The sequence below is a fragment of the Chionomys nivalis genome, chromosome 12, assembly GCF_950005125.1.
Source record: "Chionomys nivalis chromosome 12, mChiNiv1.1, whole genome shotgun sequence".
Taxonomy (NCBI): Eukaryota; Metazoa; Chordata; class Mammalia; order Rodentia; family Cricetidae; genus Chionomys; species Chionomys nivalis.
Genome location: NC_080097.1, coordinates 74136013 through 74154024, shown reverse-complemented (window position 1 = coordinate 74154024; position 18012 = coordinate 74136013). Strand labels below are relative to the sequence as shown.

The following is an 18012-nucleotide window of genomic DNA, read 5'->3' as shown; positions in this document are numbered from 1 at the left end:
TCTGCAGGATGAAGAACAATGGTACAGACAAAGAATGAGGGGGAATTGGGCTAGCTGATCTCGGTAGAGGGTCTCTGGAGGGGGCGTGGTCTCAGGCTGCAGGCAGGCGGAAGGAGCTGTGGGTTGATCTGTTCTCAGCATTGGAGCTCCAACCACGGAAAGCCGTAGTTATTCCTCTGAGCCTGGCTCAGGGAAGTCATTGCCGTGACTCCGCACGCATTAGGGTCCGTGCTCACAGCAACAAGACACTTCACTTGGGACTGCGTCAGATCCTCATAATAGTGTATCTGTGTTGTGTGGCAAACAACAGGCAAAGCTTGAGTAGTACAAGATCGGGGGTTGGAGAGCTGGCGTAAGGGTTAAGTGCACTTGTTGATCCTGGAGAGCAGTGTTTCTCAGCCTCCTGACGCTGGGACCCTTTAATACAACTCCCAACCATTAAATTATTGTCCCTACTTCTAACTGTAATTTTGCTACTGTTATGAATCATAACGTAAATATCTGTGTTTTCTGATGATCTTAGGCGACATGTGGAAGAGTCTCTGTCGTGATGGCTCTGATGAGCATTTGCCTCTAACCAGATGTGTGGTGACACCCAGGACATGAGAGTTCACAGACTCAACAGGAACTTAAAGAGATCAGGGGAACACAAGGCCATGACACAGTACTTCAGCTGACACCTCTTTATTATAATGAAAATGCAGAAAATCTTTCAATTAAGGAGAGTAAAAAAATCTTGGTGATCTACTGTCTTTTTTGATATAGCATTTTAAAAATCTTAGTAGCCACAAACCATAATTAATATCAAACAACTCATATCTTTTAATTTGTTGGCATGTTATTTTCAAATTCTTTTTTAAATTTTTTTATTTATTATGTATACAATACTCTGTCTGCATGTACGCCTGTGGGTCAGAAGAAGAAGGCACCAGATTTCATTACAGATGGTTGTGAGCCACCATGTGGTTGCTGGGAATTAAACTCAGGACCTCTGGAAGAGCAGCCAGTGCTCTTAACCTCTGAGTCATCTCTCCAGCCCTCAGTTAGATTTTTATCTGAGAATTTCCAATGTTTTCATGGTCTTCAAAGTCTTTAACTCTAAAAGTCTGAATAAAGTAGCAGAATAGGTATGGGGTGGGGGTTAGGGCACTGCAATGAGACAGCTTAAACTAAGAAGGCACTTTGTGATCATTGCAATACTGTCTAAATACGCGTGATGCAAGCGTCAGAGGATACTCTGGGAGTCAGGCTGTGAGGAGAGGTTTCCCTCTTCTCCGTTCAATACAATGGGTTATATAGGGTATACATGGGTATATGGCATGAGCAGTGGGAACAAAGCCCAAGGCCTTCGATGCATCCCTCATTGCTATTGTCACTTCCTCCGAGGCCAACTGCAGTTAACAGCTGTAGCAGCCGCAGGATGGCATCTATCTATCTGTCAAAGTGCACCGGGACCTCTGGGTTACCCTCGCAGGCAATGACAACCCGCCTGGTGCTGGCACTGGCCCTGTATCTGCAGTTGGGAGCCCTAGAGCTCCCTGTCTCTCTGCAGTCTGTGACCTTCAGTACACCCTCGTGACAGTTCATCTGGCCATTCTTGCACTGGATACTGGTGGTACTGCAGATGCTACGAATGTTCCAGATGTCTTCGTGGATGAAGGTGTTGAAGCGTTTGCACTGGTGAGAAGTCATCTTCCGTCTCTGCATCATCAGGTTGCAGTAGCTGTCACTGCCTCCGGTCTGCTGAGAGTCAACATGCTGCCGCAGGAACCGCTGGTACATTCGGTCCTGGCCGTAGGAGGGCTGCACGAGCCCTAGCCCCAGCAAGGCCAGTACCAAGAGCAGAAGCAAGGACTGGGTCCTGGGCAGAGCCATCACGACCTAGAAAGGGCCTGAGAAGAAAGCAAAGACAGAAGGAAAGAGGGTAAAGACTGGGCACTGGACTACTGAGAACGGCAAAGCAAAATCTCTGAGCATCTGGACAGAACAAGCTTGGCTTAATGAGTTAAAAAAAACGGAGGCTGTGAAGTTGGGTGGGAAGGATGATGGGGGGACCTGGGAGAGCTCAGAGAGGACAGTGAAAATGACCAAAAACACCTGTGTGAAATTCTAAAGACTTAAAAATAGACAGGAATGGCTTAAGGAATGGCTATCGGATGCTGCCATCTGGTGGTCAGTCCTCAGATTGACTTGCAGGTTGACTCAAGAGCAAACTAAGTGGACACCCCAAAGTAACAGGGACAGTCTTTTTCCAGAGTCAAGCAGACTTAACAATGCAGGTACAGACCAAGAGCTGTGTCTCAGAGCTGGTTTGAGGTACACAGATACACGTGTGGACTTCATCCTACCTGAAGCCTCTGCTTTGCTACGTGATAATTACTGGTATGAAATGCAAGTATTACTTTTTAACACCCCCCACGTTCACAGCCATGCCTGTGCCCTGCTTCCGTGCCTCCAGGTATAGATTTGAGATAGTGTTGCTACAGTTATTAGTAGTCCTGGAGGTCATTGAAGATGGCCCCCTCCCTCATGTTTGGCTTGGCACCCTACCTCCTGTTTCCCTGATTACACTAGAAAAGTGAACCTCTCCTTGGCACTCACTGGGCCTCCCAGTCAAAACAGTGAACTATCTCCTCTGGGTAGAATAGATATTCTGCTCCAAAGATTAGAACACAGCACGTGTTCTCTCCCCTTCAGGGTTAGTTAATCCAGCCTTCAGAGACCATCCTTCAGAAAGGGTGATTCACCTAAAAGCACACCCAGGAGATGAGCGGGCTGATGATTCCTTCAATGAGACAGAACAGTTAACCTTTCCAGGAGGTTAACTGCTTCACACAGGCTGATTCTGAAATTCTACTCTGTGTGAAACCATGATTCTGGTTCGGTTAGAGCCGAGGTTTCTAAGAGAATTAAGGGACGTCATTAGGTGGCTGAGGACAAGAGCATGAGGTTTGTCTGCCCCTCAGTGCTGACGGTCTCACAGTGATTTGTCCTTGGGTATGTGTGTGAGAAGGGAGGAGGGGTGGGGAGCTTGCCTTCCCCCAAGGGCTCGTGTAGTGACCTATTAGTTAACAGACAACTCTTTTGAGAACTCCCATCTGCCTTGTCTGTAAACAATTATCATCCCCACTGCCACAGAAAGATGAAGTCCCTCCTCCCACTGATTGGCAGATAAAGAAGAACATCTCTGTTTCTGTCCCTCCCATCAAGAGCAGCTGAGTAGAAAAATTAGGAAACACTAAATTTCCTAGGAACTAGTGACTCTTCCAGACAGATTCTTAATGGCTTTAGAGACATCTTTATTTCTGTGCGTCACAAATCAGGAGACACAAGTTTCAGATAGTTTGTGTTCTGACAGTGACCGTTGCCATCAGTGTTCTGGGGTAAAGAGGGAATCAAAAGAACGTAGAACCAACTCTGTGCCAGGGGCCTGCTGGCTATTGTCTGATGACAGACTCGTCTAAGTGGACAGGCAAGCCATTTTCACAGGCAACAACAATGCGTCTGGACCCTCTGGAGGCTCGGTACCGGCATGGAGGCCGGGTATTCCCTCCTCTATGCTTGCAGTTGGTGACCTGGAATTCAGAGGTGCTTATTCTTAAGTTATTTCCAAAGGGCTCTCCATCTTTTCCGCAGACAGCCTTGATGCTGTCCTTGCTGCCATGAACAAAAGTGTTGAACTCCTTGCAGGGAGAGGTCAGGCCTCGGTTCCTCATGGTGCTTTTACAGTATCTGTCGTCACGGCCACTTGGATTGGCATCATAGTGCTGAGTAAGGAACTTTTTATACCTGGGGTCATTCTGAGCCAGAGCTGGTGGGGTCACAACCAGACCCAGCATGAAGACCAACAACAGGGGGCCCAGACTCACTGTCATCTCTTCCAACAGAGATTCCTGCCAAGAACAAAAAGTAGCAATGGTGGGGTCATGGCACCACATGCCAATTTAGACTAAAAGGGTGGAGACATTTCTCTGCGAGAGGACATTACAAATCAGTTGTCCCCAGGCTTCAAATTCCATCTTTGTTTTCCCCTTCCTAGTTGGCTCCATGATCTACATCCTCCTCTTTCTTTTAGGATCACCGTCAGTCATAGCATAATTTAAAACTATTTATATCCTTAGCCACTCATTACTTAACTTGATAACAAACATCACTCGGCTCCCTGTTGGGCCCAGAAACATGCTAGATCCTGGGACACAAAGACCTTAAGATATACCAAGGACAGGGCAGCGGTGTAGTCCCAGCTACTTAGGAGACCGAGGCAGGAGGATTGCTCAAGCCCTGGAGTTCCGTGCTAGCTTGGCCAACACAGATGACTCTGCTGGGGTTGGGGGGTGGCGGAAAGAAAGAAAAGAATAGAGATGTGGCACCCAGGGGACGCAACGGGACCTCCTGAGGTGAGGTAGACGGTAACACAGGAGCTGAGAGCCATGAGGAATGACTTCTGGGGGATGTGAGCACAGGGGCAGCCAATGCCCCACAGACACTGAGATGGCTCCGGGCATTCAGGTGTGAGGAAAGCTGTTGAGAGCAGATGCCTTGGTGTGAGGGGGCAGGTCTACTTCTCCCAAAGGGCAGAGTTACTGTACAATGCGCAGGAAGAAGGGACAAAGCGTGCAGCCCTTGTAGAGAATCTGGGAGGAATGTCTGCAGAGAGGAAACAATGCAAGCTTGTGTTCCAGAGTGTCTCACTTCAGAGTCGTTTGGAAGATTCGAGAGAATAGGTGCTAGTCCCCCGTGTCTGGAATAGGGTCACACGGGCACATGATCTTACAGTGTGGCAAAATAAAACATAAAAAAACAAACTGAGATCTCTTCATGAAGCCAAAGGGCTCACAGTCTGCTGTAAGATCTCTCTGAAAAGGACAAAGGAGAGCGCTGCCATGGTCTCTGGAGAGCTCTCGGCTCACCCCGTACCACATACACCATCACAAACCACACACCTTAGAGCCAAAGGCGCCTTCTGCTGGAGCTTGGCTCCCTTATGGACTTTTAAAAGATGTTATTTCTAATGTAATTTGAAATTCTGAGAACCAAGAGGTATTAGGTGTTTGTGGCAAGCAGTTTTTGATAATACCCGTAAGTCTTTGAAGAAGAATGTAAAGATAATCCTGAGACCTAACAACCCTCCTCACAGTGGGGCTGCAGAGATGGCTCAGCAGTGAAGAGTGCATCCTGCTCTCTCAGACGACCTGAGCTCGGTTCCCAACACTCACAGGCAGATCACGCCTGCCTGCAACTCCAGCTCCCAGGGATCTAATGTTTCTGGCCTCTGTGGGAACATACACTCTCTTACTGATACCTGCCCACAGACACGCATGCATACACTTAAAACAATAAAAATAAATCTTTTAAAAAAGCACTGTAAGAGCTGGACAGTGTGGTGCATGCCTTTAATCCCAGCACTCAGGAGGCAGGGGCAGATGGATCTCTGTGAGTTTGAGGCTAGCCTGGTCTACAGAGTGAGTTCCAGGACAGCCAGGGTTGTTTAACAGAGAAACCCTGTCTCGAAAAAACAAAAAACAAAAAATGAAAACAGCACTATAAGGAGAAAGTAGTTCAGTCGTAAATGCTGGGCTTGAGGATGCTGTGACAGAAAACTTAAGGATCCTCGAGACCCAGCCCCGTGACTGCTGAGCTTCAGGGCCCAGCAAACATGATAGATGACTTCTGAGGAACATGGGCACAGATGTGCACCTCACCACAGAACCACGATAGACAGCCGTGAGTACCCCCACATTTAACAACAACAACAAAAGTTTTGAGGTTTTTTTCTTGGATACAGGGTCTTGCCATGTAGTCCAGGTTGACCTCAAACTCTCGATTAAAAACTGCCATGCCCAGTTAATGTAGTTCTGGGAAGATGGAGGCAGGAGAATTGGAAGTTCAAGGTCATCTTTGGCCCTATAGCCAGCTCGAGGACAGCCTGGGATAGTCAAGACCTTGACTGTAAATAAATGTAAAGAATGTTGCATCTTTAGGCCTGAAGAAATGTATTGTTGAAGGAGAAGATCAGCCCCAGGTAAAAGGGGTTTTTTGTTTTGTTTTGTTTTGTTTTTTCTTTTCCCGAAAGTGTGGTACATTTTCAGCGGCATTAAGTTAATCATTAGCTTTATTTTGTGTTTCTCTCATGTGTAAGCCTGAACACTTTTACTTTTACCTCGTGTGTGCGTGTGCGTGCGTGTGTGTGTGCGTGTGTGCGCGTGTGTGTGCGTGCGTGTGTGCGCGTGTGTGTGTGTGTGTAAGGCGACAGTCCTGGCACTCAGCTTGTATGTAGTCTGTTCCTGGGGGGGGGGAGTGTGTGTGAGTGTGGTGGTGGTGGTGGTGAACTGTCTTTCTAATTAGCACCTGACGCTAACCCACCCTGTGCGTTTCATGATGACCACAGCTAAAGAACACCACACTTCACAGTATAGAAATAACAAACTTCCATTAGGCACGCACATTATAATGTGTAACAGAATCAAACGCAAGTGGGTTTTGTTGTTCACTGAGGAAAGTGCTCGAGTGCCGAAGGGACAGCCACCCTGAAGAATAACCAGCGTTCACTCGCTGCCTCTGCTCTAGCGGAGCTACCAGCTGCGGGACAAGCACTTACTGAGCTCTTCGCATTGGTCTTGGGGTTATCTTGCCTGGGTGCGGGTTGTTTTTCCCCCAGAAATTAGGAAGAGCTGCGTGTGGTGCTGCATGCATGCCTGTAGGCACGGGGACTCGTTTGGCTGCCTAGTGAGATCCGTGCAGACCCGAACACACCTAATAACAAGAGCTGCAATACTTGAATGACTCAGCAGGTGGCAGTCGTGGACAGGGATGCTGCCATTCGGCAACCACGGTCAGCCTGTACTGAAAACCTTATAAGAGTACAGACTGGGGAATGTGAATCGGCAAGCAATCTTGCCGGGCTTTGGGTAGTTAGGACACCAAAGCAAAGTCCACAATGTGGAGGATCCAAACGCCGAGGATATCACAAAGCAGATGTTGACCAGCTCTCGGGTTTCATGGCGGCTGTCTCCAAAGCACATCGGTACTCATGAGATCCTGTCCATATTTCCCGATGCTGTATAACCTATGATTGAGCAGGATCCGTATTCTTTGCCTTGAATCATAGTGCACTGAGAGCACGGCAGGCTCTCAGTATGGCCCGTGATTAATTTCTCTTCCCTCTCCAGGCCTATGGTACCAACGGAAGAAAGAGGTGAAGGGGTAACCTTGGCCCAATCTCTGAAACACATCTCCATGAAGGTCGTCTGTGTAAGCCCAGTCACCTCCTAAAAAGACACTTCCTTCAAGACTTTGAAACCACGCAGGCCTGTGTGGCCAGGTAAAGGACTTGCTTGTTTCTAACTTGCAGAAATCGCGCATTAATATTTACCAACTCACCTAACAGTTCTCGGGCTTACTATGTACAACTTCATTTCTCTAATGAAGAGACAGAACCTGGAGCACCGCTGTGCACTGTCCACTCCCTTGCAACTGCCTCACTCGCGTATTTAACTCTGAACTTCCTCATGCCAGGTGAAACTGCGTGAAAACAACGACCTCTGGATGATCTGGGGTGCGGGTGTAAACCGGCAAGGCCAAAGGGCCGAGCCGAGTTAGTACCCAGCACGTGACGTCATTCGGACTTCTTCAGACTCATTTTACCCTCTCTTAAGTTGATCCTGCAGTCCTCACAAGCACCGATGTTCTCTTTTCTCCCCACTGGCAGGGCTTTGTACCAAGAGAGGGAGCAGGGCTGACCTTATGGGGCAACCCTTTCACAGCTGGGCCCTCACTACCTGTGTCTCCCTAGCAAAGCTTGCAGAGGAAGCCATAGCAACAATGCCTCACCTTCCTTTGAATCCTCCCTCCCTCCTTCCCCCATTTACTGTCTTTTGATCTTAGCACGCATTACACTTGTTTCCAAAGAGCATCCATATTATTTTTTTAAAGGAACTGCCAGAAGCAGTTTGGGGCTCTTCTCTTTATTCCTGCCAAGCCACATGCTTGCCCTGGAAGGTCAGCACACTCCCATGCCTTGGGTGATTTTGTCACAGCTGAGCATCCGATTGATCGATCTCCGCCCTCACCTCCCACACCTCCATCTCCTGGCTCTCAGTCTCATTCATTACCTTCGCCCAGAAACAAACTATCCCAAAAGAAAGCTGCTTTCATTTTAAATTTAGACTCCGGCTTATTTTCTTTTTAAAGCATGAGGTTGGGCCTAGAAGTCCTAGGGAGGGATAACTGGTTTCTTTATAGATGAATGGCTAGAGTGCAGGGGAGGAGAAACAGAGCAGAAGGAGGCAGAATCTTACAAAAGTTGGCCAGCTTTCCTCCAACTGGAGATGAGTCCAGATGTTTGCTCCTGGAGACCAGGTCCAGCGGTGTGAAGCAAAGGTGCTCTCGGTCTGGTTATATACAGGGCTGTGTGAGGGGGCGGGGAGATCGTTCCTAAGGACACGCTTTGTCAGACAGATGTAAACAAGGACACCACTAGGGAACAAACAAGGAGTCATTCACCTTTTCCTGGGCATGACCGGGTCAAACAGTAACCGCCTGGCAAGGCCAATGTTTGCTCAGAGACAACAATGTTTGCTCGGCATGGCCTTTGTCCCAAAGCCACCTCTTTCCTGATGCCCATGGTCCTTACCCTTCCCATGGTAGGACTGAGGTCTCATTCTTCATATGCCGTGGAATGATGCAAAAACATGTTATCTCTGACCTTAAGGTCAACTTTGGAAGGAGTCCAGAGGAGGAGTGAGGCAGCTGTGCCCCCCTCCTCCATCCCAGCATTTCCTGGGCTCGTCTTCCCGTCATCCATCCACAGGAGACAGAACCTGACTTCCAACCTGATCCTAACCATGTAAAGAAGGCAGTGTGTCCCTCTGCTCCGCTTCTGAGGAAGACCATGACTAAGCAGTAGTAGATAACCCACGCGACAGCTTTCCTCCGCCCACAAAGCACACAGGGAGGGAGCAGAGAGCTTTCTGGAATTGTTATGTATTCATCTTCAGGACTGGACAGAGGGCTCGGCTACAGGCACAGACGGCTCTTCAGAGGACCCAGGCCCAGTTCTCAGCATCCATGTGGCAGTTCACAGCCATCTATAATGATACATTTTTCTGGTCTCCCTAGGTATGGCATATGCCTTGTACACAGACATACGTGCAGACAAAATACCCCCACAGAAAATAAATAAGTATATAAAATGTAAAGAATTGCTGTACACTTATCTTCCGTGTAGGGCAGGATTGAAACAGTTTAGGTTTGTCAGTTTCTATATTTTGCTCAGTCATTTTGTATAGATATTTGTGTGTAATTTAAGCTGCATTTATTTCTAAATAAGTAGGGAAAAAACACCTACAGGTTGACGATGAGGGAGGAGAGGTGCAGGCAAGCAGCAAAACACCTTTCCCCACATGAGAACCCTGTTGGAGATATTTTGAGTGAGTCTGGGCACAAGAGCTAGAGCCATGAGCTGACTAACTCGCTCTAGCAGGAGGAAGATGCATGTCTTCATCATCTCCAGACTCCCTCAGCGGGGCTATTCCTCTGCGTAGCAGGAACAGAACCCCCTCAGGAAGCTCAGATGGGAAAGAGACACGCGGGCAGCTTCAGGACCCAACTTGCAGGCATGCTCACACCTGGCCTTGGGTGGGATGATTCTGGCTTTACTTCAGGTTGGTGTGACTGAGAAAACAGGCAGTCAGTTTTCCTTTGAGGGTTAATCTCATTGTCTCTTCATTAGGTAGAACCTTCCCAGAAAAGAATATTTGCTTACTCATTTCTGTATTCTTCGTGACTCGACACCTAAGTCCCCATCAACTGACCTAGAGCCTCTAGCTGTGCAAACTCCCTGCGCTTCTGTTTAAAGGTTCAGAGATGCGAGATTTCGTAGCAGTTATTAAATAAAGCTTGATCGCTAAGTAGAGCGATGTCTGGCTAGGGAAGCTGACTGATGCTCACCCTGGGGGCTGATGAGGCCACCCGGGTGTGGTCATTGATCTGGGAGTGCTCTGTTGTTGCCTGCAAAAAGTTGCTGAAATCGCCTGATTTGCCTTTGCCAATGAAGTATTGTTCCCAACTACAGTGTAAAATCTTTCTTTAAAAGCTCATGCTTTTAATCCTAGCACTCTGTGAGTTCGAGACCAGCCTCATCTACAGCACCACTAGATCCAGGACAACCAGGGTTACACAGAGAAACCCTGCCTCAAACAAACAAACATAAAGAAGCTGCCCAGAATGCGCTCAGCCCGAGGGACACGCAGCCCACGACAGCTTGAGAAGGTGGCATGAGGACCTGGAAGGTTTGTGTTCCCCTTCCCTTCCCCCCACACTCCTAACCCAACTGTGGCTGTGATCAGATGACCCAGCTAGCTATGCAGCCTGCCCTCTCTCTGCCCTGGTGACTTGAGGGTGCTAGAGTCTCTGGAAAGGAAGGCTCAAGCACACTTCTGACCACAAGCACACTGCCCTGCCCATGGACAAGTGCCAGACTTTGCCAAAACGTGAAGTGTTTCCAAAGTAGAGACGCAACAGCCCGGGGAACTTCAGGGCTAGACCAGTGCTGCTATCGGGCGGGGGCGGGGGGGGGGCGGTGGAACACGGGGACGGGGGACGGGAGGGACGGGGGGGGGGAGGGGACGGAGGAGGGGCCAAAGAGAAAGTATCATTTTGGTTTAATGTGTGGTGGAGTGTTGAGTGGATTTGCAGGAGTGTAATTATCGGGGTCTCCGAGAATATCTGGGAAAAATAAAACCAAAATTATGAAAGCTATTAATAGAATGACCAACACGCTCTGTGTGCAAACATACTGTGTATGGCGGTGCCTGTTTTAAATTAATCCCACATCACTCTTTCAACAGATGTGGAAGAACTGAGTTCTGGGGTCATCAACCACCCATTTGTTCAGAGAGAACAGCCAAGCGCATTGCAACACCCTGATGGCCTCATTGTCCCTCGGGGATGGGAGGAGTACCAGCCAACCCCCACAGCCAGGGATGACCATCTGCGAGGCCCTTTCCTGCGAACAGTCACAAAAGCAGACTCCCGACCCTAACCCGCAACACACACACACACACACACACACACACACACACACACACCGCCTTGCCCTACAGACAGACCAAAAGGGAGCTTTTGGGAGCCGTGTTAGTGTGCTGAGCAGCCAAATGCCTTCTCTGAAGTCACAAGCCCTTCACCTGACCACTCAAAGGATTGAGAACCTGCTCAATTCCCTGACAAAAGCCAGGCCAATTTTTTTTTTCCAACTTGGCACATATTGAAACAGAAATGGGTATTTTAAAAAGTTTTGTATTTTATTAAGATGCAAGGTATTATAGCCTAGGAATGATAAAGTGTGTGTGTGTGTGTGTGTGTGTGTGTGTGTTGCTAGGGCTCAGACCCAGGGCCTTGCACGTGCTATGGTAGACTACCAACTGAGCCACATCCCTGGGCCTGAATATTTTATCTTTGTCAGTAATTTTAACCCACATGAAACAACTGACAATTTTAAAAAGTATTTATTAAAAAAGTTTTAACCAACCAGGTAGTGGTGGTGCATGCCTATAATCTTAGCACTTAGAAGACAGAGGCAGAGGCAGGCGGATCTCTGTGAGTTCGAGGCCAGCCTGGTCTACAGATCGAGTTCCAGGGCAGGCTACAAAGTTTCAACCTCCTGAAAACCATACTCCTTTCCTGGAATTTTTGACTCTCTTCTCCAAGCCAGTAGTATCCATGGATGCGTGCGGCATGAAATTCTCCCTCCAAGACATTTCCCCCTTTAGATAGAGTGCATGTTCAATTCTGTTCTTCGGGCTCATTGTAGGACCAGGTGGGGAAGGTATGAGAAAATTGTGTCGATTCCTGTACAACGCTAACTTAACACAATCAACGACAGAAGTAGCTGAAAAGAGAAAAGCTCACAGGACTAGGGCTTGAGGAAGTGGGGGCTCCACTGGTTGAGGGAGAACGGGAACAAAGTCCTGAAGACTTCCCTGAATCTCCAAACAAGACACAAATTAAACATTTACTTCCCCATAGCACTGGGCTTTGGCCTATTCCCGACTTCCAGTTATTCTCAGAATACCCTACAGAGATTGCACTCTGGTCAAATAAAGATATGATGGGAAATCCCAGCCTGTGTCAGTTCACTTTTTAATCCATGTTTGGGTCACAACTAACAATGCCACCACTGGACGGCTCCACAAACTTTCCGTGGGATGCAGAGAGAACCGGATGAGAGGGAGGCTTGTGGGGAGCTCTGTACCCCACAAAGCTGAGACCCTGAAGAACTGATGACTTTTGCAGGCCCATCTCTGACCCTGGCCATAGCTAGTCCGCTTCTTCTAAACACCCCCCTCCCGCCGCGTTAAACTACAGATCAAGTCCACAGTATCCGAACCCGTGTTACGACACCGCACACCCCACCCAATCAAGACGGGAACAGAGGGAAGCCTGGGATGCTCCCAACTTTCGTTTTACAGATGTGGAAATTAAGAACAGAGAAAGGGACGTTAATTGACCAAGAGACCTTTTACATTCCTGTGACGGAATGATTTGTAGAAAAGTCAAAACTAACTTTTAAAATATTACTAAAAATTAGTTAAAGGAAACCAACACTGATTATTTCCATAAATCTCCCAAACGTTTGAATTCCCTTTCATCAAGGGGAGTTTCTTGAACTAAAGCCGCTGGCTCAGCTCGGAGTGGTGCACACTTTGAATAGTTGCAGGGAGTTGGCCAGGGCCTGTTGAGACTGAGCTTTACAGCGAGCGTGAACGAACAGTAAAATTGCTGTCGCCACAGAGGGAAGACCCTGGCCTACTGGAGAAGTCCCAGTTAAGGACAAAGATATTGCACAGCCACGGTTTGATGTGCTGTATCAGAGCGAGAGAATCCCAGCCGTTCAGTGAGAAGGCACGGACGGAGGAGGCTGTTGACACTCATCTCCAAAAGTTTCGCAACACTCTTCAGGGTGAGTTACCGGAGGGAGACAGGAAATAGAAAATGAAAAACACCAGTCCTCAAATGTTAAGTTCTGCGTGCACAACCTTGACAGCTTTTCCCACAAATCTGATTCCAACCTAGGAACCCTCAGGTCTTCCTTATCCGAGCGAACGCGCGATCAGTAAGATAAGGGTTCCTGGCACTCATTCCTCGCTCCGCAGATTCTGTGGTCCCTTCTCAGCCTGGGTTCTACACTCTGCCAAGCTGGAAAGGGAGCCGTGCAAAGGGGATCGCCAACTCTGGCGAGAGCTGATGCCCGCCACATCTCAGCTCCGCAATCAGACCCGAGAAGGGGCCTCCCAGGACCCCCACACCGCCCCTGGATGGACGGGGTTTCCTTAGACAAACCGCTCCTGGAAAAACTGTCTCCATAGTTTGGAGTAGAAACCCACACGGGCGTGGAACTGTGGAGGCGGCGGCTTTGTTTCTCACCTTTTTTTCCTAGTGGGATGCAGAATAGGAGAACTGCAATTTCCCCTGTAATCTCGTCCCGGATATGGGTGAGGTCGGTGTAGCCCGGCCACGCAAACAGATTGGAGCCGGGTGCAGAGGAGCGGAGGGTGGGCGTTCCAGGCTCGGTGGCTGGGACCGCACCCCATCTCTGTAAGGACGCCCCTCCCCGCTGGGCAGAGGAACCAGACAGGCAGGCGTCCCGAGAACCGATCGAGGGGGACCGCACCCCGGGAAGTTGGAGGGGACGGCGCTGCAGAACCCAGAAATCTAGAGCTGCCGGCGGTCTGGTCATTTTTGGCGGGATGGTCAGAGAAAGTCAACTACAGGGGAATTATTTCCAGGATGTAAAGAAAGGCGGTGTAAAATTGGGCTCGTCCGGGATTTGAACCCGGGACCTCTCGCACCCAAAGCGAGAATCATACCCCTAGACCAACGAGCCGCGGTGCTCCGGAGCACTTTGCACTCTGTCCATCCTTCGGCGCTGAACTGCAGGACGAGCCAGCGTTTCTCTTCTTTTTTTCCTTCTTACGGGAACATTTTCTTTCGTGCTGTTTAATTTCCACCCCGTCTGTCTCAACCCCCACCTATGAATTCTGGATCTATCCCCTCTTGTTCTCTATCCACGTCCCCGACAACTCCAGGCTCAGTATGGGATCAGATTTCAAGTCACACGCCTGTTTTCCCGGGCGCCCGAAGCGAGCCGAGGTGGAGCTGCCCGCTCCGGGTGGAGCTCAGCGTCCGACTGGCGCAGGACGTGTTCTGCAGGCTTGCGACCACCGCTGCCTGCAGCCGCAAACGCTGCGGGCGGCCAGCGAGGCCGGAGGAGAATCGGAGAGAATCCTGCCGACCCTCACAGGAACTGCGTTTTCAATCTCATTTCCTTTGCTGAACTTTATACTCTTCCAGTCTCATCTCCGACAAATACCTAAATGAATAAAAGCGCTTCTCTGCCAGTTATGGGGGCAATCACCGCGGTCAGTTATGGGTTTTGTTCCTCAAATCAGAGTCCTTGCGGGCCAGCAGAGCACTGAAAACGTGCACACAAGCGGGTCCGTAGGTTTTGAACTTAGGACATAGGGCAGCAAATTAGGCTCAGCTAGAAACCAAAAGTAAACAATAAAACGCGAGCCAGGAGCCAAAAGTCCACTCTCACGGGGTCCCCAAGCAGCGATCGCTGCCAGTTCTGACGATTGTTAGGAAGGAGCGGGAACAGAGGACTAGAATTAACTAGGGGGTGGGAAGCCCAAAATACAGGCTACTCCTTCGAGCCGGAATCGAACCAGCGACCTAAGGATGGCTGTTACAGACACTACAGTCCTCCGCTCTACCAGCTGAGCTATCGAAGGGAAGCACGTAGATCCATGTTCAGAAAGCAGTTTTCAGTCGGCAGGCAGCCACCTCGCCGCGGGGACGACTCAGCGACAGTTTTCGGTGTCTGGGGACTGCAGGGAGTCCAGACACCTTGCCGGGTCCCGCGTCCGGCCACACCGCGGCTTTCCAGACGCAGCCAGCGCTCCGTGGGTGTCCGCTTACGGGGTGGGCGCATGCATGCGTGAGGTGAAAGAGCGTGCATACTCGCATGCGGTGAGAGGTGGGCGCATGCATGCACGAGGTGAGAGAGGATGCATGCATGCACGCGGTGAGAGGGGGTACATGCCTGCATGCGGTGCGCGGACGCCAGAGAGCTGAGAACGTGCTCCCGGCACCCGGACCCCGCGGCATCCCGCGCACCCAGTCTGCGAGGCGGGACGGCGTGGGATGCCACGACAGCTAGGAATTCCACCCAGGGACTGGAGGCGTGGCTTGGTAGCGCGGTTACCCAACGTGAGATTTTCCAAGTTCAACCTCAGCTCCTAAATGTAAAAAAAAAAACCAAACCAAACCAAAACAACAAAAAACAAAAAACAAAAAAACAAAACAAAACAAAACAAAACAAAAAAACCCTCTCCTTGGAGAGGAAGCATCTTTTAAAAGGAAGCCATAACCACAGCCTCTGAGTTTTTATCATGGTTTGGTGACCAACGTCTCACCTCCAAACGGCGGCGCTTTATTTGCTGCGCGAGTCAGTGAAGTACGGAGATCCCGCGGCCTCCCCGCACAAACCCCTTCCTCCCTACTCCCTCTTTCCCTCCCCCTCGCACAGCCCGCCCGGGGTCAGGCCTCCCATCTCCCCGTTCCACACCCGCGTGTCTCGCGTGGCGGACTGTCCACGGAGCGCCTCAGGGAGAATCAAAATAAGCAAAGATTCTTCAAAATGTTTCGTGAGTACAGGCCCCAGCGAGATTTGAACTCGCGACCCCTGGTTTACAAGACCAGTGCTCTAACCCCTGAGCTATAGGGCCACACGGAACGTCTCCTCATTCTTTCCTAGAAAAGGATAACTTTGCTGGCTCCTGGGCCGCCCGACTGCCTGAAGGAAGACCATTGCCATACACGGTATATTCCCGTATACACCCCAATCCCATATACAGTATGGGAATTTAGTCTACAGACTCTGGGCTTGTTGGAACTGGCACAGTAGTGGATTCTGATGGGATTCACTACTCTGATAAATTTGAAGAAATGTCACCACCACCACCACCGCAGCAACAGAGTCCTCCTCTCGGGCTTCCTTCTTCTGACGGTGAAATTCAAAACAGAAATCCAGCGCAAAGAAACAAGTCTGCCACAAGTCTGGGCTGAAACGGACGCTTCCATATCTGAATTTTCCCCTCTGCCTCTTAAGAGATCCTTCCCCTCAGCGTCAGCACAAGCAAGCGCCAGGTCGCCTTTTAACTCATTCCTGCATTCAAGAAGCTCCCAATTCCTATTCTGTGCTACATTCTACACTAGAAACTAGACAGGGTTCAGACTCTATCATTAGTAATTTTACTTCACTGATAATTATTTTATTTCTCATACTTCTTTGTGCACCACGTGGGTGCCTAGTGTCCGTGGGAATTTTTATGAAACCAAAATTAAAAGCAAGTGTACCAAGTGTAACTTGCAAGTAAGCCATTTGGAGGCCTTAGAGGGGGGACGAAGTCTCAGGACAGGGAGAGGCTGAGATTTGTGCGGTCGGGGGTGTGGGGTATCAGACGGTTCCGGGCAAAAGAAAATTATAAATAAAGTTCAAGAAAGACCAGAATATTTAAGGATACATTGTTAGAACATGGTTGGTCCACCTTCCTCGAAGGTACAAGAGCTGAGGTGGTGAGGAGACAGGAAAGACGTTAGACCCTTTGGAAAGAGAAAACAGAAATTCACCAAGCATGGAATGCAAAGTAAAGGGAAGGGAGGAGAAACCAGAGAGCCGGGACACCAGGGTCGGCGAGCACAGGGCAGTGGCAGCTGCGGACTCAGAGGAAAGAAAAGACACAGACAGGGAAGCGAGAGTCTGCTGCTTTAAATACGGTGGACAGAGTGCAGAGGAGACACTCAATCATACCTTGATAAACAGGAGGTGCAGGCGCTCTTCACCGGACACGCCTGTGTTTAGAGTCCACCAACTAAGGCCGTGCTGAGGCTAAATTTATGTCTGGGAGTAGAGCTGAACAGTGGAGCTCGTTCCTGAACTGCAGCGTCTTGGGTTCAATGTCCAGGATCACAAAAATAAGTAAAATAAAATAATAAAAGTTAAACGGAATAGTAGTTTCCACCTGTAAACCTGACTGTAGGGACGGGGACCTGAGACTCCTGAGGTCAGGGCAAGCAAGCCAAGGACAAACACAGAGCAAGACGCTGCCCTGATCAATCAATAAGTAGAAATTAACTGTCCTGGCTGGCCTGGAGCTCGCAGAAATCAACCTGCCTTTGCGTCTGCCTCTATTACACCTGACTCTACAATCAATGTGCTTCTCTTTAGAACATTGATCTGGGTTTGCATCTTAATGGGGTCTTTGAGTGCCCCAGCTGGAGAGTGGAGTCAAGACCAACCTTTCACCAAGTAAATTCCAGGGATTAAAAACCTTAGTCTACAACCCATCTTGCCAGCCCCACCTCGAATTTTTACTATTATTATTGCTGTTGTGTTTGTGTCTGATACGTTTGAGGGAGTCAGAACAGCTGAGTAGAATCAGTTTTCCTTACATCTTTATTTACAAGAATTCTGGGGTTCAAAACTCAGCTTGCTGGGTAAGCAAGCCAAGTATAGACTCACCAAGCCATCACAAATGCCCGAAATTTAAAATAAAATAAAGAAGTTTGAATCCCGCAGGTCATCCACTAAGTTAGCACTTCTAAGAAGTCTATGGGGCTGGAGAAGCTCATCCGTTAAGAGCACTTGATACTCTCGCTGAGAACCCAGGTGCAGTTCCCAGCACACACACGGTGGCTCACAACTGCTCTAACTCCAACTTCAGGGAACCAGCGATCTCTTTTGGCCTCTGTGCACACTTCATGCACATATTCTTGCAGGCTCGCACATGTATCCATAAATGAAAAGATAAATATGTTTTTTTTTCTGTTATGTACTCTTGAAGGAAGATGGTAAAAGTGCCACTGGTAGAATCTCTGAACTGGGTGTTTCCATGTTCTTGGCGTCTTTCAGAAGAACAAGACACCTGTGCACACAGCAACAGTAAATTCCTT

The 18012-nt window shown here is 49.1% G+C and overlaps 2 protein-coding genes and 3 non-coding genes across 7 annotated transcripts; all 5 read right to left on the bottom strand.

The window, feature by feature from the left end:
* Positions 1-668: 668 nt before the first annotated feature.
* Rnase4 (ribonuclease A family member 4) lies at positions 669-13666 on the bottom strand. 3 transcript variants are annotated; one of them, XM_057786151.1, is made up of 2 exons: positions 13423-13666; positions 669-1892 (listed from the first exon to the last, which is right to left on the bottom strand). In XM_057786151.1, exon 2 carries the CDS (start codon positions 1873-1875, stop codon positions 1432-1434), a length of 444 nt encoding a protein of 147 aa, XP_057642134.1. In that variant the 5' UTR covers positions 1876-1892; positions 13423-13666; the 3' UTR covers positions 669-1431. The 3 variants fall into 3 exon arrangements, with proteins under 3 accessions (XP_057642134.1, XP_057642135.1, XP_057642136.1); XM_057786152.1 differs by lacking the exon at positions 13423-13666 and adding an exon at positions 8298-8356; XM_057786153.1 differs by lacking the exon at positions 13423-13666 and adding an exon at positions 3790-3853.
* Ang (angiogenin) lies at positions 3290-8356 on the bottom strand. Its single transcript, XM_057786154.1, has 2 exons — positions 8298-8356; positions 3290-3893 (listed from the first exon to the last, which is right to left on the bottom strand). Exon 2 carries the CDS (start codon positions 3873-3875, stop codon positions 3438-3440), a length of 438 nt encoding a protein of 145 aa, XP_057642137.1. The 5' UTR covers positions 3876-3893; positions 8298-8356; the 3' UTR covers positions 3290-3437.
* A 144-nt stretch (positions 13667-13810) lies between the features above and the next one.
* Positions 13811-13882, bottom strand: Trnap-ugg (transfer RNA proline (anticodon UGG)). Its single transcript has one exon. It is a non-coding gene; the product is annotated as a tRNA-Pro (tRNA).
* An 820-nt stretch (positions 13883-14702) lies between these two features.
* Trnay-gua (transfer RNA tyrosine (anticodon GUA)) lies at positions 14703-14789 on the bottom strand. Its single transcript is given in 2 exon segments — positions 14703-14738; positions 14753-14789. It is a non-coding gene; the product is annotated as a tRNA-Tyr (tRNA).
* A 923-nt stretch (positions 14790-15712) lies between these two features.
* Trnat-ugu (transfer RNA threonine (anticodon UGU)) lies at positions 15713-15785 on the bottom strand. The gene has a single exon. It is a non-coding gene; the product is annotated as a tRNA-Thr (tRNA).
* Between the last annotated feature and the right edge of the window lie 2227 nt (positions 15786-18012).

What these genes read in the sequence shown, in the direction of transcription:
- Rnase4 (XM_057786151.1), bottom strand. Translation starts at nt 1,875, where the DNA reads ATGGCTCTGCCCAGGACCCAGTCCTTGCTTCTGCTCTTGGTACTGGCC.
- Ang (XM_057786154.1), bottom strand. Translation starts at nt 3,875, where the DNA reads ATGACAGTGAGTCTGGGCCCCCTGTTGTTGGTCTTCATGCTGGGTCTG.